General features: G+C 53.5%; 2 protein-coding genes across 2 annotated transcripts in view; both read right to left on the bottom strand.

The window, feature by feature from the left end:
• Positions 1 to 10022, bottom strand: part of LOC140900848 (LIM homeobox transcription factor 1-alpha-like) — a 62048-nt gene extending 52026 nt beyond the window's left edge. Inside the window, 3 exon segments of the mRNA XM_073318742.1 lie at positions 8127 to 8207; positions 9387 to 9722; positions 9725 to 10022. Coding sequence (XP_073174843.1) covers positions 8127 to 8207; positions 9387 to 9722; positions 9725 to 9752 — 445 coding nt within the window. The 5' untranslated portion in view covers positions 9753 to 10022.
• Positions 10023 to 17567: 7545 nt separating this feature from the next.
• Positions 17568 to 23392, bottom strand: LOC140900817 (hepatic lectin-like). Its single transcript, XM_073318674.1, has 6 exons — positions 23350 to 23392; positions 20871 to 20978; positions 19425 to 19493; positions 18704 to 18855; positions 18076 to 18188; positions 17568 to 17703 (listed from the first exon to the last, which is right to left on the bottom strand). Exons 1-6 carry the CDS (start codon positions 23390 to 23392, stop codon positions 17568 to 17570), a joined length of 621 nt encoding a protein of 206 aa, XP_073174775.1.
• Between the last annotated feature and the right edge of the window lie 529 nt (positions 23393 to 23921).

The following is a 23921-nucleotide window of genomic DNA, read 5'->3' as shown; positions in this document are numbered from 1 at the left end:
TTGTTCTTTTATCCTCCTTTGGGCAGGCTCGTGGGGCAGAGCTCACCCAGAGCCTACTGCGGGCGTGGGAGAGGTGCCAGCTAGTCACATAGGTGACATTTACCCCTTTTGTAAGGGCTTAAGTGGGGCCTAGGCCTCATGCTGGGCCCTGCCCAGGGGCAGGGGTGGGACTAGGGCCTTTTGCTGGGACCTGCCGGGGTCAGACAGGCCTGATGGTGGGCCCTGCCCAAGAGCAAGGGTTGGGAGCTAGGCCTTGTGTTGGGGCCTGCATGGGGGACACGCAGGTGTCTAGGCCTCGCGCTGGGCCCTGGTCAGGGTGAGTTTTAACCCATGTGAGCACTAGGGATGTCGCAGTCATGAGAGAACTGGCATGTCCAACAAAGAAAGGCCACAGAATTCCCTCCTCAGAGATGCTCTGTGCCCCTCTCATCTGGGGACGCAAAGCAGCCCTGCTTTGGAAAGGGGCGCCATGTGCACAGCGTTGGGGGAAGTGGGCTGTGGGATTTCTAGCCAGTCTGCAAAGATAGAAGGGAAGAGTTGATTTTCCAGCCTTGCTAAACTCACTACCTAGGGGATCTGCGAGGCAAGCAGGGACACTAGGCAGCCCTGGTCACGCACCCTCCAATAATAAAGGTTCTGTGGGTCAAATCAGCCCCTCAGCAACACCTGTGCAGGCCCCTTGCACTCAGCAGAGTGTCACAATTCAGTTTTCTGCAACGGGTGTGACAGAGGACAGAGCCTGCCCAAGGAACTGGCCCTCTAACTAACAATTCTGATGATGTATGAGCCAGGCTCGAATCCAGGAGCCTGATTCCTTGGCCCCTCACACCTCCTACATTCACTTTCTGCAGTGTAAAGTGAGTGTAAAAAGTTACTCTCCCAGTATGGTAGCGTTCTACGCTCACGTCCTTGCACTGGGGTAAATCACAGTACCTGGTGCAGGGTAATGGAGAATCAGGCTCTGTGCTTTACAGATTTTGCATCATATCTTAGACTGGGAAGCCTCTGGGGCCCAGCCTGGTCTCTGTTATTTGTTTGTACAATGGGGCCCTTAGGTGTTACTGCAATAGAAACAAACCGTAGCTGTGATTCAAAGGCAGGTGCTGGGAGAGCCCTAACCCTGCATGGCCTGACATTGCCCTTGCTCTGGCCCAGCCTCTGCCGTTAGACAATCATTCCTGCTGCATCTCGCTGCTTAAGCAGGATTCTTTACTACAGCAGCAACAACCTCTGCTGCCTCCCCACCAGGAGCTGCCTCCCCCCAGGCTCTCACCAAGCCACGTGCTTGCCAGTATGGAAGAAGATGGGCAGATATTCTTGTGGCCTGGGAGAGGGAAGTCAGAGCAGGGGAAGCAGCTCAATTTGATGGAGGAATATCAGTGCTGAGATGGTTTGGGAAAGTGGCAGCTAACAGAAACGCAGCCCTGTTCCTCTCCATGGCTTCCTGAGCTCTTTTACTGCCTGTATGTTGGAGTCTAGCAGTTCAGGATCTCCCCAGATCAGTGCCTAAAGTAGTCTGAAAAAAGGGTGTGTGGGAAGTCTAACCTCAATCTGGGAGCAGTAGTTTTGATGAGGGCTTGTCTACACAGACATCCAGGAAAATTAATCCAAATTAACTAAAGATGTGAATCTGAAGTGGTTTAATTAAACCACATTGAATCCCTGCGTGGATGCTGTTATTCAGAATGGAACTGGCCTTAATTTGGTTTAGTGAAGTGAATTGAGTTAAGATCACTTTAACTTTGAATACCAGCATCCACACAAGGGTTTAATTAAGTTTAACGAATCCACTTCAGTTTAACCCTTTTAGTTAATTTGCAACAATTTCCCACTAAGTGACCTGGCTTGATTTATTTGTATGTATTTATTTTTGCCAGGTCTGCTCCTCCTGGAGAATTCCTCCCACATACACTGTAAACACTGCCCCAATGCTTCTGCCACTGTTGGGGGCATGAATCAGGGTTCTAGGAAGCAATGCCTCCTGCCTCTGGTTTCTCCTGGAGCATTGCTCACTCAGGCTTGCTCTGCTTGTGTTTTGTTTCTGTTCTCTCCCCTGCTTTAATCTTTATGTTTTCTCTTACGTCTCTCTCTCTCTCTTCTGCCTCCAGCTCCTCTTACCCCAATTTCTTGCCCCTCCCACTGCCTCTTCCTTCATCCTTCCCCGCCTTTCCTTTCACCAAACTCCACATGAGAGGAGCCTAGAAGTGAGTACAGTTAAGCATTCATTGCATTTCAGCAGCACAACCCTACAGAGCTCTGTGCACCTGTGGAGAGTCCAGGGCTGGAATAGCAGGAGAGCTGGGGGTCAGGATTGAGGGGCATCTGAAGAGTTAGGGGGAGGAGCCCAAGGCTGGAATAACAGGGGACTGTGGGTCAGGATTCAGGGGCAGCGGAACAGCTGTGTGTGGGAAGCGAACGACTGGAAGAGTGGAGCAAAGTGTAGCCATTTGGAATCTGTGGAGGGGCAATTTGTAAAGTGTCTGCCTTCTTTATGTCTAGTTGTAGCAAGAGCTAGAGTCTTTCATGAGTACCAAACCCACATACAACTGCAAAATGGTCCAAGACACTTGCTTGAACTCAGCCCAGCACACTTCTGAGCAGGCTCAGACAAGGCAGCTGCTAGGATCCTCTTTAGCGCTAAGCTACTGGCCCATCACTAGCCTTTAAGGGTACCCTTATCATTGTTACATAAAACCAGGAGAAATCATTCACAGTAAATAACATTAATTAGGTTCATCAGGGCTTATTACCGTAGTTGGCACCTTGGGAGCCTGAGGATCATGAGTGAAGGCGGCTACTCACCCCACTTGCTAGCCCCTGTTAGATTTTGCGTTCAGACTCACTAGGACCTGAGCCAGCCCCCTCCGCTGAACTGCTGCCTGCCACTGCAAACAAGCTGCCCGTACGATCCATTCCTGAGCAGGGCTGCCCGAGCGCAGCTCTGCCAGCATCAACTGACATTCAGAACTACGCCAAGCCCTCGACAGCTTTCAGATTCAAACACATTCTGAACTAAACCCTGGGGCTTGCAAATCAGAGGACGGGGCCAGCTGGAGGGAATAAAACCTATAAACCCTCCCCCATCCCCTCAGCATCCATAGGGAAACATCTTGCCCACGGAGTAATGGAGGTAGCATGACCTAGTGGGGTGAGCACTAGACTGGACTGGGACCCACAAGATCGAGGTTCTATTCCCTGCGATGAATGGTGGCAAGATATTTCCCTTCCCACCCTGTGCTGGTCTTGTCTATTTAGCCCATAGGCTCTTTGGGGACGGGACTCTTTCTTACCAAGGTCTGCTCCACACTCGCTATTTGTAGCAGCTAGGGGTGTGACTTCTTACGGATAGCGTTAGACCAATGCAACTCCTTGGCTGAACACAGTTATACCAGGAGAGCTTACTTCCCTTCCCTTAGGGGAATAGTGCAAGGTGTATGTCTCTAATAAACACACAGCAATACAGGTGCGTGTGGGGTGTAACAGGTGGGCTGGAACAGTTTTTATAGTGGGGGGTGCTGAGAGCCATTGAACCGAACTGTAAACCTTGTATATAATGGAAACCACTTCAAGTCATGGGGTGCTGCAGCACCCCTCGTTCCAGCACCTGTGCTCCCGAAATAAAATATGTCAGTGAGCTTGTTTTGCCAGGGAAGAGGATAAAAGACCAAACAAGTGACAGATGCTAGCCGCATCGCCTAACACACTATGGGAAGGCGATCAGATAGCACAGGGATGAGGCAGGTGCAAGAACCTACACCCAGCTACACCTGCGTACGCACATGTATGTTGTTAGAACTGCATCCAGTAGGGGGGCTGGGCTGCTTCAGCTCACCCAGGATACAGTAGTTAGTCCAGGATAGTTAAAGCCGCACGTCTGTGTATAGGCGGGTTTCCCTGTCTGTGCTGCTGGGACCGTTCAGTGCTACCGTAATACCTATCATGAAAAGGATTCGCTGTAAAGGTCACTCAGTTCTACCGTAAAGCCTGTAAGAACGTAGCCACTTAATAATGGCTCTAGAGCATGGCAGTGGGAGATTGGATGGGTTTTTTTACTAGATGAAGTATGATCGCGTGGTTTGTCCTGTGAGCTTTGTTGCCTGAACTCACTGTCTCTGATCCTGCAATAGCCACTGTGCAAGCAGACCCCTGCAGGGCTTAAATTGTAAGGAAAGAAGTGCTGGGGCTCAAACAATTTTTTTACATTCATAACTGACACAGCAAGTCCAGAGGTGCCGGGACTATGAACTGCCAAGCCCAGAGGTGCCGGAGCTCAGCCCTGGCACAGATTAAGCACTGATACCCTCACATGGCATGACTGGGACTTGAGAGTATAAACTCTTAGAGCCAGGGCCCGTGCTGTATGGAAGGGGTCTAGAACACAGTGGGGGCTGCTGCTGTAATCCAATTAATTAATAATGGTCCCTCCCCCTCCAACTCATTATTGCTAGCACTCCCCTTAGCTGCACTGGGCCTGTCAGCCTTGTCATCACAAGCAAGTAAATTCAGTCAGGACAAATTCACTCCAGGTTGCAATGGGGGAGTCCTAGCAGCCCAAAAGAATGTGGGGGGAGGGGCTATGATTTGTGGGGAGGGGCTCTTTTTGAATGATCAAATAAGTTTAAAAAAGAAATCTTTAAAATTGTTTCCTTTGTGCTTGTCTAACTTGAAGACACCTTTTTCTTATTCAAAACACTCAACCAGCTCAGAAGAGAGGACCTGATGCACCTTTAGAAGAAAAACAAATGAAATACAGCCACAAAGCTCTGAGCCTCTGGACCTGCTACTGCCAGTCATGTAGGACGGAGCTGCAGCACTTCAGTACTAGACCAGCTGCAAGAATAATAGAATCATAGAAGGTTAGGGTTGGAAGGGACCTCAGGAGGTCATCTAGTCCAACCCACTGCTTGAAGCAGGACCAATCCCCAATTTTTGCCCCAGATCCCTAAATGGCCCCCTCAAGGATTGAACTCACAGAGCGCAATGAAACTGCACAATGCACACCGAGAAGCATTAAGGCCTCAATTCAGCAGAGCTCTAAAGCGCCTGCTTACTGTAGGCATATGCTTAAGTTCCATTTGACTTCCATGAGACCTAAGCATGTGCCAAAAAGTTAAGAATGTGCATAACTACATTGCTGAATGGGGATGGATTTAAGCCACTGCCTAAAATGAGGTACATGCTTTGTTGAATCAGTGCCCAAGGCTGCTTATCCCTAAATATTCAGAGACACCTAAGGGATTGGGGGTAGTGTAGACAACACTTTGCAGGAGCGGGGTCAGGCTCAGGTCTAAACCCACACAAACAAGGAAGGTCCCATTTAAAGCAGAAAGGGCGAGGCGGTGGGGTTAGTTTTAGTGCTTGCCCAGCGGGGTCAGGATGGGGTGTCAGGGGAGGTTCCCTGTGGTTTTGTGGGGAAACGTGCCAGCCTGTTCGCGATACTCACCGGTCACTAAGGCTGCGGGATCTCGTTTCGCCTACTTTGGAACTGACAGACACTGTGGATTTGAAAGCTTGGCTCAAACGCAGAGGACAGTAGGGGCTTGTCTTCACTGCAGAAATTAGCTCAAGAGTTGCCCCTAGCTTGAGTCCTGTCCACGCACAAAACCCCCTTAACTCAAGTGTGGCAGGACTTGTAACTCAAATTGGCTGCCCTGTCAGCTCCTCACCTGCTAACAATCACACAGTTCCAGTGCCAGATTGCTGTATGGCTGCTCTCACTCACGCTAGGCTAGGAGCAGAATTAACTCAGGTTTCGATAAATCTGAAGTGAAGACATACCCAAGGGTTCATGTCCCACTCAGGGGGGAGAAAGAAAAAATTTCATGAAAAAATAGCTGCCAGGGTTGGATTCCCAAGGGCTCAGCACCCACAACTGGGGACAGATTTTCAAGAGCTCATTTCCCATCCAGGCACTTAAATAGAGACCAGATTTTCTGCTCAGCTCCAAAAGTGCCCAGGCTGGGTTCCTCGGAAAATGTGGCCCATGGTCTTTGTCTGGAACTGGTTGGAAAAATGGATTTTTGTGTTCCCATGGAAATATTTTACTTTTCATCAAAACTCCAAAACCTGTTGGTGGTGGTTGATGTTTTTGTTTGTCTGATAAAAAGCAAAAGTTTTCTGTGGAAAGGAGACGCTGTCCACATACATTTTCATTTGGTCAAAAACCCAGTTTTCTGTCCAATAACGGTTTCAATGCAAGATTTCAAACCAGCTCTGTTTTTGTCCCATTAGCTGTATAGTGTGTAACTTTCTGTGGTTGGGTTTTGTGGTGACTGCAATCCCTTACAAAAAGCATAAGCTTCCCCGTTAGGGGATTTGGGGGGATTCTTTAATACTTAAATAGCTTTTGGGGGGAGGGAGTAGGAACAGATATTTAAATGAAGAACAAAGGTATGTGAACTTGAGCTAGCTCTAAGAACTAAAGAGAGCCACAAAACTTCAGATGCTGCGAGGTTCCCCCTCCTTGTTCAAAACACACTTTACATTAGATTATTAAATGACCAAGTGAGCCTGTTGCCAAGGATTACGCTATGTGGAATGCCACAGAGCCATGCCCATGGCCAGCCTGTATTGTGATTCACTGACACTGGCCATGTGAGCAGGAGAGCTGAGGGCACGGTCAATAATTCACACCTGGAGTTTTGTTAGGCACAAGGCCAAGCACCCAGCAATAACTTAAGAAAACGTAAAGAGAACAATCCAGTCGCGGGATGGAGGATAAAAGATGTGTAGGGTGTAAGTGGGAATGCTGCTTGTCTGTAATAACATCTAATCCCTGGTAGAGTCACAACCTCCTCAGAAGGGGCTGGACTTGAAACTGGAAGTAAACAAGCCTCTGACATTTTGGATCCTACCGACTGCAAGGCTTTAAAATTAAAGGGTAGAAAAATGCAGCCGTTTGAGCTAAAAACATGAGATTTTAAAATTCTTGTTCCTGTTCTGAGCTGGGAACTGACAAGATGGCGAATGAGTTCCAATCAGCAAAATGTGCAGCATTAATTTAAAGGGCAAACTGCTTTCAAGAGTCCCATTGCAATGTAAGTTTGTCAATTCCTTACCAAATTAATTCATAGATTCTAAGGCCAGAATGGACTGGTCATCTGGTCTCACCTTCTGTGAAACACAGGCCACAGGAGTTCCCTGTGTCATTTCCTGCTTTAGGGTCCAATAACTGGGCTGGATGTAGAGTAGATCTTTTAGAAAAATCCCATCTCGATTTAAAGATGGCCAGTGATGGAAAGTCCCCCACAACCCTTGGCAAGTTGCTCCAATGGTTAATCACCCTCCCTGTTAAAAGTCTGAATTTGTCTAGCCTCAACTTCCAGGCATTGGATCTGGCTACAACCAGAGTGAAGAGCCTTCTATTATCAAATTTCTGCCCTCCAACAGATACTTGTGGACTTGCATCAAGTCGCCCCTTAACCTTCTCTTTGTTAAGCTACCAAGAGGAGTCTGTTGAGGCAGAATTAGCTCCTTTGGGGCACACAGCTGGAATATTTTGGGGCTCCCCCTTACCTCTCCCCCACACCCTAACAAAGATGAATTGCATTATTTTCACAAACCACAAAATCCACCAACAGAAGACATGGACATTTGTTAAACACTCCACATTAGATAACGAACAGTATTTGCGGGTAACACTAAATCAGGGGCCTGCAGGCATCGCTTAGTCAGTCTGCCTTACCCCCCTGCCGTCACAGATCTGTCAGGGGCAGGTTTCTAGCCCTGTAATCATGCTCCTATCCCTTCTCTGAGCCCTCTCCCCTTTATCCGCATCGCTCAATTCCTGTGGAAAACACTCAGGTCCCACTCCCAGACTTGCACCAAACTAACCGGCTGTGTGAACTCAAAGCCACGTAGTTCTTTCAGCGCCAGTCCCTGTGTAGACAAGCAGTGGTGCTGGAACTAGGGGGGGCTGCCGCACCCCGCGGCTTGGAGCAGTAACAGCAAACACCGAATCCATCAGCAGCACCCGTGTAGACAAGTCCCGGCTCTATTCTACAGCTCTGGGTTGAGACGGGGGACGCCGGGCAGTCAGCAGCGATGGGGTGCGACCCAGCCAGCCCACTCCCTACCCGGGGAGGAGGGTCTGTCTCTCGGCTACCCCAGGCCATACAGACACTCACCGAAGCCCAGCACCGGGGTGGCCTGCTGCAAGCAGGATGGTGCCTCCTCGGTCTTCATGCTCCAGCCGCGCTGGGGAGAACCTGGTGGGGGAGAGACTGGGTTAGTTCTGGCACGGGACTGGGACCCGGAGGGGTTGCCCTGGGCCTGGGGAGGGGTCAGGTAACCCGGGGGAGGGGGGCATGGAAACCTGGGGCAGGGAAGGAGGATCCCCTGATCTGGAGGGGAGGGGGTTTCTCAGCTGAACCTCCCGGGGTGGGAGCGAAGCTGCAGGGGGAGACCTGCAGGAAAGGAGGCGGCGGAACCTAACCCCGAAGTCCAACCTCCCCAGCCTGTGCGGGTCTGTCCCGCCGTGGCTCCCATCTGTCCATCCCCCCCGCCCCTCCTGTTCCCCATCTGCCTGGCCACGAATCTTCTTTTCTGTCCCCCACAGCTCACCATGTCCGCCGGTCTGTCCCCCACCGCCCTGTATCCCCCGGTCCGTCCCCCCCTTCTCCCACCGCACACGTTAGTCCCCTAATCTCTTTACATTATTCTGGGCAATAAAGAACCTCCCCCGCCACCATTATCGACCTCCAGGCTCCCCGAGCCCTGTGGGGGGAAGAGCCCCCAGAGGTTACCCCGGTTCAGCCCCCGCCCCGCCCCGCCCCGAGTGAGCCATGGATCGGCCCCGGAGATAGAGGAGTATCTGGGCCGGGATGGGGTTGATTGGCGGGCGGGGGGAAAGATGGGGTGGCTGGTGGGGTAGGTTACAGGAGCAAGTTATGGGGCAGGATGGGTTCGTTATGGGGCGGATAATGAGGGTTAAGATGGGCTAAATGTGGGGCGGATAACTGGGTCTGACGTCGGGCGGGTTACCGGGGTAGGATATGGGGCGGGTAACGGGCTCGGACGTGGGGTTCTCTGCCCCCAGCCCTGGGGCGGGGAGAATCCCACCCCCCGTTTCCGCCTGTTGCTTTAATCCCCGGAGCCGAGCTGGGTTTTTACCCACCCCGATCCCTGGCGGGCAGCGCCCCGCGGGCGGCTCCTTCCCCCGCCGGGGCTCGCTGGGTTCGGCTCGATGCCCGCGGTTCTGGTTCGCCACCCGCCCGGCGCCGCTGGGTCAAGCGAGCCCCGCGGTGCCGCTTTAATGGAACCACAACGAATTCTCCGCCCCTGGGCCCCGGAGCCCGCTAGCCCCGGCCGGCCCCGGCCGGGTCAATTCCCCGCAGCCCCCCGGCCGCCCCCCGGCCCCCAGCCCCGCTCCCGCGAGCCGCATTCACCTGCGGGCGCGTCCTTCCCCTCGGTCCCGCAGCCGCCGCTCTCCGCAAAACGGGGCCGGGCCGGGGCCGCGGAATCGGAACCAACGAAATTTCGTTCGTTTCTCGGGTTAGTTACCCCAATACCCGGCGCTTTGGTGTCCTTCGTGCGGAGCTTCCCCGGGCCCGCGGGCTTCGCTTGTCGCCGCAGTAATTTCGGGGCGAGCCCCGGGCCCGCAGCGCTCACGAGCCTGCCGGGTTTCAGCGGCCGAAGCCCCCGGTTCGGTCCCGGCTCGGCTTCGTTCGTTCCGTTGGGACTCGCCCGCAGACCGGGGCGGGTCGCTGCCGGCTGGCGGGGCTCTGGCTGCGCGGCGGGCCCCGGTTCCGCATGGAGCCTGGCTTTGTCCCTGCTCTCCGGGGGCAAGTGGGACCCCGGAGCTCTAATGGCGGGGGGTGAGACCCCGGCTCCCTCCAAGTCCAGGGGAGTTTCTGCTCTTGGCTTCCCTGGAGCCGGGAGTTCGGGGCTGCTCCGCCCGCGTGTGCAGATTTACACCCTGTTCTCCTGCAGGGCAGCCCCCCAGCAGGGATTTCTCCCCCCGGCTCCACAGAGAGACCAGAACCTGCCTGGGACAGACGGGCGGAGCACGGAGCTGGCTAGCGCCCCTCACCGCTGAGCTGGGGCGGCGGCTGCAGCCTTGGAGAATTTTCAACCCCAATTAAGTGCCAGGGATACCCACGCACCGCAGGAAAATTGGGGGACGGGGAAGGGATGCGCCCAGCCAGGAGGGGAGCTGTGTCCCAGGGTCTCCATAAACCATGGATAAGTTGGTACCTCCGAGCTGAGACCTCCGCCCCGTGGGTATCCCTCCCCCCAGGCCATGCACCCATCCCCGCTCGCAGCGACGCGGGGAGGAGAACAGACAAAAATCTCGACACCTACCCGGCTTGGAGGCTTGCCCAGCGCGGGCTGCAATGCCAGAGACAGAGACTTCCCCGACCGCTCCAGCTGCGAACGGGGGGCTCCTATTGTCTCAGGCCAGGATCCAGGGGGAGAAAGTCGCGCTGTTGCTCCCAGACACAACAAGTCCATGCCCAGCGCCCGGCTCAGACTGCCAGGGCTTCCCCAGGCCCCGTCCGCCTCCGCCTCCTCGCCCCCACCCCCAGAGCGAGCGAGCGAGCGAGCCTCAGAGGCCCGCGGGTCCAGGGGTCCCCAGCGAGCCTCGCCCACCCGACTCTGTAGCCCCCGGGGCCCGGGCTCCGCAGGGGGCAACAGGGAGACCCGAATTCAAGGAGTTTTTAAAGGCTGTTCCTGGGCGGGGCGTTTCCTATCGGTCCGAGGGGATCGATCACACGCATTAATTCGAAGTGAAGCCGGTGTCTCACACAGAGCCGGAGCAATAGGGGTTAATCGCTGGAGACCTGAGCGCAGATCTGCTCCGGGGCGGGCAGGAGGGTGAAGGGTCCGCGGTGGAAGTGGGCCTCTGGCCAGGCCCCGCGGGAGAAGCCGGGGTCGGGTTATACAGACCGGCAGCCAGTCTATAGAGACCGGGGCAGGCCCAGACCGGGCATTTGGTTGTGGGTTCCAGGGGCAAGGCGCGGCGAGTCCGGGGCTAGGGGCCGCGCTGCGGTACCCGTCGGATTCCCGTGGGGTCCCCGCGGGGGTCACCGCACCAGCTCCTGCCGGGCCTTATAGCGCCACTGGGCCATATCCCGGCCTGGGGAGTCACCCGCAGCCAGCAGCCAGCGGAGCGGGCCGGGGCCTGGGGCTAAGAGCAGGCACCTCTGGCGAGACGGGCCAGCCGGGGTGAGGGGTCTGAGTGTCTGTGACAGACCCCGCGTGTGACCGCGACCCGGGGGCTGCTCGGAGCAGGGGAGTGACCGGTCGGCTCAGGGCCCAGGCGGCGCGGCCCCGCTCCCTGGCTGCCTCTCGCCGCGGCTGCTGGAGGGGCAAAGGGCGGGAGCCCCCATAGGCATGGGTAGGGCCCGAGCCCAGCGGCCGGGCGCTTTGCGACGGTCGTTACAGGCCGGATCCGATGGGCTCGGGTTAATCCGGTTTGTGTAACAAACCGAAGCTGGGTAACGCATTAAAGTGCCCGAAACCGGATCTACACTCACCCCCCTCTCCGCATTAACGGCCCCAAACCGGGTCTACACTCGCCCCTCCCCAGGCATCAAACCGGGTCTATTCTTCACAGGGCAGAGACAAGAACCCACCGGGAACCGGCCCCGCAGCGGGTCCCGGGACCTCCCTCCTGTGGGGGGGGGGTCGGAGCGGGGGGACTGGGGCAGCTCGGCAAGGGGTGTCGGGGGCGCCCAGGGACGCGTCCCCGCGTCTTGGCTCTGGGGTGTTTAGGGCGCAGCCCCATGAATTCCCATGGTCCATTCATCGCAATTAGCAGCCGCAGGCCCGGCTGGGCTCAGACCCGAACTGGGGGAGGGCGGAGGGCTGCGGACCCTTTAGGGCTGCAGGGGCACCGCCCCTCCCTGGTGCCGGGGCTGGGGGGCTAAGCAGTGAAGGCGGGGGGCAATGGGGTGCAGCGGATGAAGGGGTGTGGGGGCTGGGAATTGGGGGTGCAGGGGATGGAGGGGTACGGGGATGGTGTGGGGGAGTACGGGGGGATAAAGGGGTGTGGAGATTGCGGGAGTGTGAAAGGGGGTGCAGGGGATGAAGGAGGCTGGGGGGCTGGGCATGGGAGTGCAGAGGGATGAAGGGGTGTGGGGGCTGGGAATTGGGGGTGCAGGGGATGGAGGGGTACGGGGGGTGGTGTGGGGGGAGTACGGGGGGATAAAGGGGTGTGGAGATTGCGGGAGTGTGAAAGGGGGTGCAGGGGATGAAGGAGGCTGGGGGGCTGGGCATGGGAGTGCAGAGGGATGAAGGGGTGTGGGGTGGTGAAGGGGATAAAAGCAGGTGGGGGCTTGAAGAGAGTGGGGGCTGGGTATAGGTGGTACAGGGGGTATGGAGGGTGTGGGGGATAAAAGCGGGTGGGGGTGATGAAGGGGTGTGGAGGGTGTGAGGGCATGAAGGGGTAGGGGGGCTGGGCATAGGAGGTACAGGGGATGAAGGGGTGTGGAAGGTGTGAGGGGATAATAGTCAGTGGGGGTGGGGGGATGAAGGGGATAAAAGCGGGTGGGGGGGATGAAGTGGGGTGTGCCAGGAAGTGGCTGGGAGGCTCCAGGGTTTTTCTTGCTAAAATTTTCACACACACAAAAAACCTGAAGAAAATTCTCAACAGCGAGAAAGCCCAGAACCACTCCCACCCTGCTCCCTGCGACCCCCCTTTATGCCCCCTGGACCTTGCCCCATCGTGCCCCCTCAGATTCCCCCCCCCACCGGGGGCGGGGTGATAGCTCAGTGGTTTGAGCATTGGCCTGTTAAACCCAGGGTTGTGAGTTCAATCCTTGAGGGGGCCATTTAGGGATCTGGTCCTGCTTTAAGCAGGGGGTTGGACTATATGATCTCCTGAGGTCCCTTCCAACCCTGATATTCAATGATTCCCCAGAGACCCTTCTCTCTGTTTCATGGATTGGGGTTTTACCTGGGATATAATTGGGGGCCCTGGGACCCTCTCAGGGGAGTGGGTGGAGGGTGGGGCTATAACTGGCCTGTGGGGATGTCAGATGCCCCAGGGTGCACAAGGCCCCCTTACTGGAGCCCTTATTTCTGGTAGAGAAGTAACCGCACAGCCCTGGGTCTCTGCCCCAGCCTGCTGCCCAGGCCGGGCTGGGAGGGGGCCCTGCACCTGGCCAGCTGGGGGACCTGACCTGCCTGAGGCTGCCCAAGTGCAACAGGTGTGTGACTCTTGTTAGGGGCTCTCCACCCCAGGACCAAAGCCCTGAAATGTCCCTTGGGCTGCGCACCCCTGCAGCCTGGGCAGCCTTGTCCAGGGTGCAGCAGTGACCCCAGCCCACCGTTTCCTGCCCCCCCGCAATCTGTGCTTAGCCAAGGCTGGCGTTGGGAGACCTCTGCTGCCCTCCTCAGACATTTTCACCCCATTGTTTAATTAAATCTAAAAACAAATACAGTAAGTTTGGTTTAAGTAAAAGTTTTAGATGTTTTGGCAGCAAACGTGTGTGTGTGTGTGTGTTTTCATTCTCTCCCTCCTGTTTTGAGTGGGGAAGAAGGGAGGCAGGGTGGAGGAGGACCAAAAAACCCAAACCTCAATTGTTTTGAGTTTTGTTTTGTTGAAAATTTTCCCAAAAAGTTTGTGTGAAATTTGCTTGTTTCTTTTTTAACTTGTCACAGCTGATCCTGCCCATTCTCTGACTCGCTGTAGCCCCCAGATACTTTCCTAGTCCCCCTGGCTAGAGTTCCAGCCATGGCCTTTTCGAGTATGCTTCCCCTGGCAGTTGCAATGCATGCGGTTGCCAGGCCTTGGAGTGCAGCAGCTTCTTGGCAAAATCTCTCCCCAGGCAGCCGCTACAGATGAAGGCGCTGAGGTTTCTAACATGTGATCAATCTCGTGTAATGGCGGCACTGCGGAAGGCCTTGCTGCCGGAGGAGGTTCTGGCGAAGCGCAGCCCGCTTCCCCTCGCTGAGCAGAGCCCTCTCCGCCCCGTGAGTGATGAAGTGTGTGGGGAAACCTCAGCACTCTCCATCCAGTCCCACCTACTCGTGCTAGGCCCTGCCAGAGTAACAACCGGCCCCAGCTCCCCAGACGGCCTCTCTCCACCTTGAAGAGACAGAGGCAGATTGACCCTCTGAAGGTCTCACCTGTGTACAGGAAGCACAATGCACTGTGCTTCTTGGAGACTCTGACAATGGGGCCTGCCAACCACTCCCAATCCCCAGCCTTCTGGGGACTCACCCGTATAAACTCGCTGGCGAACGCTGTCCACCAATGAAACGCAGAGGAAGAGCATATGGGCCCCCTGGGCTAGAGCAGCTGCCTGGGTATTTAACATGTGCACCAAGCCCCCTAAGTGTGCATCCTCCCCAACCCTAACCAAGCTAAGGGGTGTAGAAAGTGGCTGTCACCTTTGTATCCATCCCAGCTGCCCATCCCTAAATGGCCCCCTCAAGGATTGAACTCACAACCCTGGGTTTAACAGGGTGGTTCTCCATGTGCTCAGGGTCGGGGCATGGCAAGGCGCAGCCCACTGTTCGCTTTTACTCTCAAACTCCAACTGGAACAAAGGCGACAGACTTGTCTGCAAGATATTCTTGCTCCAGGAGAAGGATCCGACGCAAATCCTTCACCCTGGCACTTGAGCCTTGACAACAGCTGCCTGTGCCCCAGCCAGGATTAGATCCTAGCTCCTCTCCAGAGGCCTCTCAGAGGGAGGCCTTGTTTAATGACTGGGGCACTGGGCTGAGACAGGAGACCTGAGTTCAATTCCCAGCTCTGCCTCTGACTTCCTGCATGACGCTGGCATCCTCTCTCTGGGCCTTGAGTTTCTGTCTTGCCCCTTTAGACTTCCAGCTCTGCAGAGCAGGGACTGTGTCAGGTGCAGCACAAGGGGGCCCTGCTACCATGGTACACAGAAGAGCAGGACACCACCCCAGCCTGGCTCTGGGGCTCTCTCTCACTCTGTGCTTGTACAGCGCCTAGCACAGTGGGTCTCTAGGTGCTGCTGCAAGGGGCAGGCCCAGACAGAGCAGCTTAGATTTATGCCAGGGTACATGACTGTCGAATCCAGCCCCAGACCTTCACCAGGAATACAGGCTTGGGCCCTAGGTGTCTTTGTACATCAGAGATTATTAATTTGTTTTGTACACAAGAATCTTTTGTACAGCGTCCAGCACACAGGCGTCCTGGTCCTGTGTGGGGCTCCGAGGCGCTCCCGTAACACACCTAATAAACCGTGTTAGCGCCACTCTTACCTCATGTGCGTCCCCCTAATCAAGATGGGGATGTCTGATTTGCAAGGTCAATGGGACGGGTGGGTGCTCAGCCCCTTTGCAAATCTGAGCACCAGGGGCTCCAAATTCACCATCACCCATTTCACTTCCAACTCGAGAGCAACGGCTTGTCCTATGGCTGTTTTTATTAGCAACGTAATAACCCTGTGTAAGCTGCTGTAAGTGCTGAGAACTCAGGGGATGTACAATGCAGGTCTGTAAAATGGGAGTAATGAGTCGCCTCCTTTGTAGACTGATTGATGAGAAGACTTAATTATTTATTATCGTGACAGTGCTCAGGGTGCCAGGGCAGCAGAAGCCCCCCAGCCAAATAGTTTTACCGTTAGGCCTGCAATCTGCAGCCTATTCAATTTCTTTTTTTTACTGTACAATGAGGAAAGGACAGAAAGCGCAGGAGACAGCAAAGGAAGCTGGCTTTATGCTGAGTGCAACTTTCCACTTCCAGCGCTCTGCTGTGGGCGGAAGGGCACCATCTGGTGCCTACAGGTTTCAACTACAGCTGGTTGTAAATTTTCCATCAAGAGTTTTATTTTGGCCAGGAAAATTTTGTTGTTTTTTTTACAAAATGGACATTATCTTCCAAGATCTATTTCCAAGATCTATTTTCCAATATTTGGGCGGGGGGGAGAGGTGTGCAGGTGAAATTGTTTGGTTATCCATGGAAAGTGTCGTTTTTTTTGTTGGCTGATTTTTGGAGGAGTTTTCAATAACACCGCCAACATTTTTCAAAGACGGCTGTTGACAGAAATTAAGTTGTTCACAGGGAAATAATTTCCAGACCCGCCGCAGCTGAACCAAACCATGTCTGATGGAGAGATATGTATCTGTCACCATCCCTCGCTGGAGACTTTCCCGGCCACCAGAATGATCTGACCCAGAGCTTTCCCTGTGCAGGGAATAGGAGAGTCACATGCCACAGAGAGAGAATTCCTGGGGGAAACAGCACCAGGGTTTGGAGGGTGGGGGAAGAGACCTCAGAGTTGTGCAGGGAGGCTGGAACAATGTGTATAGCGGGGTGCTTAGAGCCATTGAGCCAAACTGCAAACCCTGCATCTAATGGAAACCGCGGCAAGCCAGGGGGTGTGGGAGCACCCCTAGTTCCAGCACCTATGGAGTTGACAAATCCAGAGACGCTAACAGAGCTGCAGATGTGGCCATTAACTCTGAATTTATAGAGGAGCATTAGAGGATTCATATCCGAGAGGGCCACTGCCCCAGCTAGTCTGGGGTCATCCCCTCTCATACCAGGGGTCCATCTATTCTGGTAGTGGCCATTGCTCATTGCGTCAGAGGAAAAGCCAACCCTCCCCTCTGCCAGTGTAACTAGCTCTACAGTGGGAAAGAATTTCTCGCTAATCCCCACTATGATTCCTCTAACCCTATGATCAGAGCTTGCAGAGATGGCTATAAATGCTATTAACTGGCACACCCCATACCTAGTGACTGTGTCTGACTCCCTGAGGGCAGGGAATCACACATTGGATAAATCTGTGTCTGCTCTTATTGATCCTAAACTGGTTACTTCCCCCGTGATTGCATCAAACTTTGCCCTGTGCTCTCACTATTCCACCTGCTAAAAACAGGGAGGACTCAGCTGCCACTGCGGCCTCTTGTGGTTCTCAGCAGACCCTGCACATTGGTTCCCTGTAACCTTCCAAGTGCACCCACGCGTGACCCACAAGTCTCCGGATGTTACCGAGGTGCCCAACCCACGGAGGACGCAAGTCTGTTACAGCCAATTGATTGAAAACTGAAAACAGATGCAATTTGGGGGTGGGATGGATTTTGAAAATTTGGTTAGTTTTGAAAACTTCATAACCTCCTTTCATTTTTTTCCCAAAAAAATAATTTTTGGCCCAAAATGTTTGGTTTTAAATTTTTCCCATTTTCACCCGTTTCCCCTCTTTTTTTCGTTTATTGGCATGGAGAGGGGGAGTAAAAACCCCAGAACATTTTGAAAACTCATTTTTAAAATTTGGTTTCAAGAAGGCAACTTTTCAACAACATCTTCATTTGAAAACATTTTTGATCAGCCCTAGGCTCAAGCTGGAAAGGTGCAGACTTTTAGCATCAGAAGTGCCTTCTGGGTCCTCCCAAGGATACTGACCCAATGGCTGAGAGAGACCCATGGAGGAGCTGACAGGAAGTGGACACAAAGATAAAAGGAATATAAATTAAGAACAGAAGAGCGGGGGAAAGTAAAAAGATTAGTGTGATGTTTACAGTGTCAAAGGGCTGGACCTTGGCTTGCATCTCTGTCACCACCAGGAGGCAGTGCTGGCTCTCTGCACTGACCTGCAGGTTCAGGCAGTGTGGCTGGGAGGTGGCTTTGGTCCGGTCTCTGCTCACGGAGGTGCAGGCTTTTCACAGATGTAGTAGCACTCGTATGTGCAATGCACGTCGTTCCACTCCCCATAGGTCCAGACGTGTGCACAGTCCTCGTTCTGGTCACTGTTGTTGGGCTCCCCCTCCTTCCAGTACCTAAACACAGCGGGACTGCAGCTGGAGTGGCAGGAACGGGGTGCAGGGGACAGAGCGGGGTCAAAGCAGGAGGTGGGCCTGAGCCACACACCATGGGGATTTGAAGCCGGTGTTTCCTGGAGTTAGGGGGACGGCTGGCTCAGAGATTGAAATGTAGGCCCATTGCTGGTGAAAACCATCAGCCTTATACACCACGGAAAGTTGGACATCAACACCCCATGTGGCTTCCCATGACCTGATTTTACCCTGATGTGGCCCAGCCCCACGCCTTCGGGCTCTCTCAACAGACACAGAGGCTGTTCTGCAGAAGGAGGCCTGCGGCATTAAGGAAGAAGGAGAGCGGTAGCCAGCAGGGGTCAGCCCCACACTCACGTGAAACCGGTTGTGGAGTCGCTCCCGTCGATCCATTTCCACTCCCCTTCTGCATTCCGGTCTGAGAGGCCGATCCAGAAGCGCTGGTTGCGTGTCCTGTACATGATAAAATTCTACGGCCAGAAGGGGCGTGGGGGAGGAAGCACAGAGTCATCTCCTTTACCAGGATCAGTGCAATTTTACTCTCCGTTTGCATCACAGCAGAAGTGGGGCTGGGGAAGCCATGTCTATTCAATGTGTCACACACCCCACAGGGCTCTGCCGCTACATGCATCCAGGGACCCATAACAGAGCATGTACCACTCAGGGCCAGGGTCTCAGTGACGTCCCCTTTGCGTGGCTGGCACAAAGAGCACAAAAGCCTTGGACTGCTAATGGAGTTGCTCCTTCAGCTCAAGTGGTCGAAGCCTGTGCTTTCAGCCACGTTCAATTCCCACTGGCCACCCACAGCAAAGAGTTGTGATATGTGTAGCGATGGGGACCCACAGGAGGGTGCTGCAGAGTTAGCTGGGGGAAGCGGCTAGTTCCCTGTGGGTGCTAAGAATGCGGGAATGACAGAGAGGCCCTGAGAGACGGCAAGCCATGAGAAAGGAGCTCAGGGGCTTTCCATCCAGACTCTCGTCTTTACCTGCTTGGCATGGCTGTTAATGATGGCCAGGAACGAATGCTTCTCCTCACACAGCTCCTTCGCCCTCTGCCAAGATGTGGCATGCAAGGAGAAATAGTAACATTTCCCGCTGAAGTATTCCCATTCCCGGGCCTCAGGTCCACACGGGAACACTGGAAAGGGGTGGGACCAGCTGAGTCAGAGACACGTGTGGAAATGACAACATGACCCCAGCTCTGCAAGGACCTGACTTCCAAAACAGTGGTTATCGCTGGAAGTGTCCAGTCGCAATTCTACAGGGGTTTGCTTCTGTCTAACAAACAGGAGAAAGCTGGGGCCTAGGCTCCGAAGCAAGGAAATGGCTCAGAAACTAGGACGACCCCACCCCACCCCATGTGCAGGGTGATGCGAACCAAAGAAAATCAGAAGAGGTAAAGCCCCAGAATTTCTGCTTGGGGACGGACCTTACAGCAGGGTCCCTGGTGTTAGGGTCTGAACAGACACTCTACAACGAATGATCACAGCAGGGAGTGGCAGCTGTGGCCAGAAGGAGCGAGGTGTCCGCAGGAGGGCAACCCAGGGAGGTGGGCAGAGCCGAGGGCAGGGGCGGGAAGAGGAATATGGGACGGAAGAGGCTCCTGCAGGGGCAGTGGACCTTGGGGCGGACACAGCAGAGGCAGCAGGAGTCGGGAGCTGGGGAGGAGCAGGGGGGAGGGGGCACAGGGCAGTGCCCTGCACTTACATTTGAAATTGTTGCTGGAGTTATTCAGCTCCTTGCGCATTTCATTAAGTTGGGAAGAGAGCATTGAAACTAAAATCGGGGTGGGGGGGGGGAGAGAGAGAGAGAGAACGCCAGGTTATCTGACCCTGATGCCACCCTGTTATGTCTGAGTGACATTGAGTCATCTTTGGGTTTCAACACCCTTTACCCAGCGAGCTCACCAGCACTTGCGTGTGCGAGAAACACCTTCCAAAGACTTATTTACTCCATAGGGAAACCCAAAACCATGCCCTTACAGCCAATCACAGGGCAAGGTGATCTGGGCACCTTAATGCACTAATTCTCCCGGGTTTACAACCTGGTTCATCCTGGAATAAGAAGCAGGATTTAACAGGTTTGGTGGGAAACAAACACACCTTGGGATACACAAAGAAAAAAACTGCCATTAGACAATCCCCAGTGGGCACCAGAAATTCCAGGCAGATTTGCAAAGGCTGCGGTGGGTGTTTCCAAGGGTTTGTCCCCCAGAGTAAGCATTGGTGCCCTAGGGGAGCTATGCTGTCGTAGCAGCGCTGGTGTGAAAGGTGACTAGAGACTTGCACAACATCAGTGCAAAAATCCACGCCCAGAAAAGTCCCAACATGAAGCTCTGGGGATCTGCCTGGCCCTGGGGTTATGGCCACGTTCTGTGTGACCAAGGCGGCTAGGATGTGTCTCCTTTTTGGGCTGGTGAGTGCTGACGGAGTAACCCTCTTGCTAGTACTCAGCATGCCAGCTATGTCTGGCAGAGCACCCCCAGCGCCAGCAACAAGACCTCAGTGTGAGGCAATGGAAGGGTTAAACAAGTTTGACCTAATTTATCTCCCACCCCTCCGCCCCCTCAGCCCACCAGGGTCCTTTTGAGCAAGGCTTTAATTTACCTTATTGATGAAGATAATCAATAGAGCCCATTCTATAACAATGCTAGAGTGCCACACCTTCAAAGTCACGTCACCTGCCTCCCCTCGCCAGGTAGAGAACAACATACAATACCACCCCCACTTTGCAGCTGGAGAGAAATGGAGACACAGAGACGGCGAGGGCCCTGCTACCGAGGTGGACAGGCAGGGGACAGGGTGGCACTCAGGAGATGGGATTCTATTCCCAGCTCAACCCCTGGCCTGCTGGGAGAGCCTGGGCAGTTACTTCCCTTCTCCGTACCTGTTTCCCTTCCCACCCTGTGTCAGTTTAGCCTGAGAGCTCTGCCAGACAGGGGCTGGCTCCCTGTGTCCACGCAGCACCCAGCACAGGGGGAATCTTGGGTGAGCTCTTTGCTGCTGGTAAGACAAAGAAGAACAAGGACACAGAAGGGCTCAGTATCAGGGTTTGACCCCAGGGCTTCTGAGCACGTCTCTCTGAGTCCCCCCAACTTCCTTCCTCATCAATGACGTGAAACGTTTCAACTCCCGAAGGCCCCACGCAAGGTACCTCTGGAGAGCGACACCACAAACAGGATGACAATCAGCAGGTAAGAAAGTGCCAGCAGCACGTAGACTGTGAGGGAGGATCTCAGCTTCTGCCGGAGGAAGTTCCTGTCTTTAGAACAGAAGAAAGATTGCGAAGGGTCACAGACTGACAGGTTCGCAGCGGCTCTGGTGCTGCTTTGCAGGAAGGTCCCATTCATTGTTTAAAAAGGGTTGATAAATGATTAACCCTAAATTAGATGATTAATTGCTTGGTATAGAGATCGATAGGGCATTTATAACTACAACTTACAGCTATCTATCAGCTTTTTCTTCTTAGCCACACTGCAATAGTGTCTGGGAGCCCTGATCCTGGATCAGGACCCCAGTGTGCTGGGCACTGTATGTTATTTATTAGGTGTGTTATGGCGTCGCCTAGGAGCCCCAGTCATGTATCAAGGCCCCATTGCGCTAGGCGCTGTACAAACACAGAACAGAGAGACGTGCCCTGCCCCAAAGAGCTTATAAGCTTCTAACCATTCATGGGACACACCTCTCATGACTGTAACTTCCTTATAAGGGCTGGTAATAATCTCAAACAATGGAAGGGTTTAAGCTTCCATTCAGACTGTGACCAAGTATCCAGTGTTACAGTTTTGTTTAGCATGTGCCCTCTAGAGGATTATTTTTTCCCCATCGTTAACTGATGTTTAACAAACATTCCAAATTCATCCCAGGGCGATTAGGCCTGTGACTCAACCTTTGGAGAGGGGCTGCACACTCTGGACGTCGTGACCGGTTTAAGACAATTTAAGGGGGGCTCCGGTTTTCAGACAATGCTGAGTGCCGAAACAACCCAGCCCCTCTGAGGCGCCTCGAGTCGGACCCTCACAGTCCTTTCAGAAGATCAGGGCCCATGAGTCTTATTCAAAGCAGTAACATCTCTATAGAAAGGCCACTTCCTTCTCTCACCGGCCAACAAACTATTTCCCTTTCATTGAAAAGCATAAAATACAGCTCCCAGCAGGGCTCGTCTCAAACAGCCCAGCACAATTAGCACTAATTAGCCCGCCTGTCAGAACAGAGAGGCCAAAGACTGAATTGGCCAGAGACGCTCGTCTCCCTTCTTGCAGGTCAGGGTGAGGAAAGATTTCTCTGCTGCATCTGTTCAGCAGCAGCAGAGAGCACACTCCTAAGAATGGCCACACTGAGTCAGACCAATGGTCCACCCAGCCCAGTGTCCTGTCTTCTGATGGCGGCCAGTGCCAGGTGCTTCAGAAGGAGTGAACAGATCAGGGCAATTATCAAGTGATCCATCCCATCGTCCAGTCCCAGCTACTGGCAGTCAGAGGTTTAGGGACACCCAGAAAACTGGGGTTGTCCCCGGCCATCTTGCCTAATAGCCACTGATGGACCTATCCTCCATGAACTTATCTAGTTCTTTATTGAACCCCGTTATACATTTGGCCTTCACAGCACCCCCTGACAATGAACTCCACAGCTGACTGTGTGTTCTATGAAGAAGTACTCCCTTACGTTTGTTTTAAACCTGCTGCTTATTCATTGCATTGGGTGAGGCCGGGTTCTTGTGTTACATGACGGGGTAAATGACACTTTCTCATTTTCTCCACACCCATCGCGGCTGGCTAGAGCGCGATCGTATCCCCCCCCCCCCCCCCAGGTTAGTCGTCTCTTGTCTAAGACGGACAGTCCCGGTCTTTTTAATCTCTCCTCAGATGGAAGCTGTTCCAGCCTCCTCGTCATTTTTGTTGCTCTTCTCTGTACTTTTTACAATTCTGATATATCCTCTTTGGGATGGGGTGACCAGCCTGCAGGCAGTATCCAAGGTCTGGATGTACCATGGATTTATACGGAGGCATGATGCTATTTTCTGCCTTATTCTCTCTCCCTTTGCTGATGGTTCCTAACGTCCCATTGCCTTTTCTGATGGCTGCTGCACATGGAGGGGATGATTTCAGAGAACTCCCCAAAGTGGCTCCAAGATCTCTCCCCTGAATAGTAAGAGCTAATTTAGACCTCATCATTTTGCATGGAGAGTTGGGATTCTGTTCTGCAATGTGCATTACTTGGCACTTGTCAACACTGAATGTCATTGGTCATTTTCCTGTCCAGTCAGCCAGTTTTGTGAGATCCCTTTGTCTCTCTTCCCAGTCAGTTTTTGACCTATCTATCTCAAATAATTTTGTATCCTCTGCAAACTTTGCCACCTCACTGTTTACCTCCTTTTCCAGAGCATTTATGAATATGTTGCACAGCCCCAGCCCCAGTGCAGATCCCTGGGGGACCCCGTTATTTACTGCTCTCCACTTGGAAAATTGACCATTTATTCCTACCTTTTGTTTCCTATCTTTTAACTAGCTACTGATCCATGAGAGGACCTTCCCTCTTACCCCATGACTGCCCACTCATCTGGTCCAGAGACCCGTTTCAATCTTTCCTCCCATTCCTGAGCTATTGGATGGAAGGGAAGGAAGAGGGCTTACCTCTAAAAATGCGCAGCTCATCTTGAAGCCTTTCCTTGTCCATGCTGTAAATGATGACTGGGAGGCAGAGGTGGCTTTAAATGGCTTTAGAATATGGCCAAGTGGAACCCTGCTCCCTGAAATATCTAGACTAGAGAATTCACAATTCCACTAGGAATGTTAAATCCAGAGGTTAATGTATAACCTGCAGTGCTCACACCATGTTCCAGGTAACTTGTCCTCTAGCCCTGGCTGTTTGGATTGCTTCCATTTCAAACGTGGTCCTGATAACTCCTCTGCTCAAACAGACTAAAAGGTCTTGGTTGGCCAACCAGCTCATTCTTTCTATTCAAAACTCTCTTAGTCAATTTTAAGTTGTGCAAGAGCAAAAATACAAGAAGCCTGGTTCCTGAAGCTGCTCCCCTCATGCACGTAAGAAAAAAAGCAGCTTGATCACAAAAGCAACAACTCAGGACCTTCTTTCTGGAAGAAAATCACAGCACTCTTGTCTTCGGAAAGCAGTTACTAAGCACTCGCAGAGTTGTTCCACACAGAACTGGCGGTGTCCCAGTGGACATGTTTACACAAGAAGA

This window comes from Lepidochelys kempii, chromosome 20 (assembly GCF_965140265.1).
Source record: "Lepidochelys kempii isolate rLepKem1 chromosome 20, rLepKem1.hap2, whole genome shotgun sequence".
In the NCBI taxonomy this organism is placed as follows: Eukaryota; Metazoa; Chordata; order Testudines; family Cheloniidae; genus Lepidochelys; species Lepidochelys kempii.
Note: the sequence above shows the minus strand (reverse complement) of the source record. Positions and strands in the feature narration are given on the sequence as shown.

Coding starts and splice junctions, on each gene's coding strand:
- LOC140900817 (XM_073318674.1), bottom strand. CDS start 23,392: ATGGACAAGGAAAGGCTTCAAGATGAGCTGCGCATTTTTAGAG. Junction 19,494..20,870: donor TGTGGTGTCGCTCTCCAGAG/GTACCTTGCGTG, acceptor CCCCGATTTTAG/TTTCAATGCTCTCTTCCCAA. Junction 18,856..19,424: donor CTCCAGCAACAATTTCAAAT/GTAAGTGCAGGG, acceptor ACCCCTTTCCAG/TGTTCCCGTGTGGACCTGAG.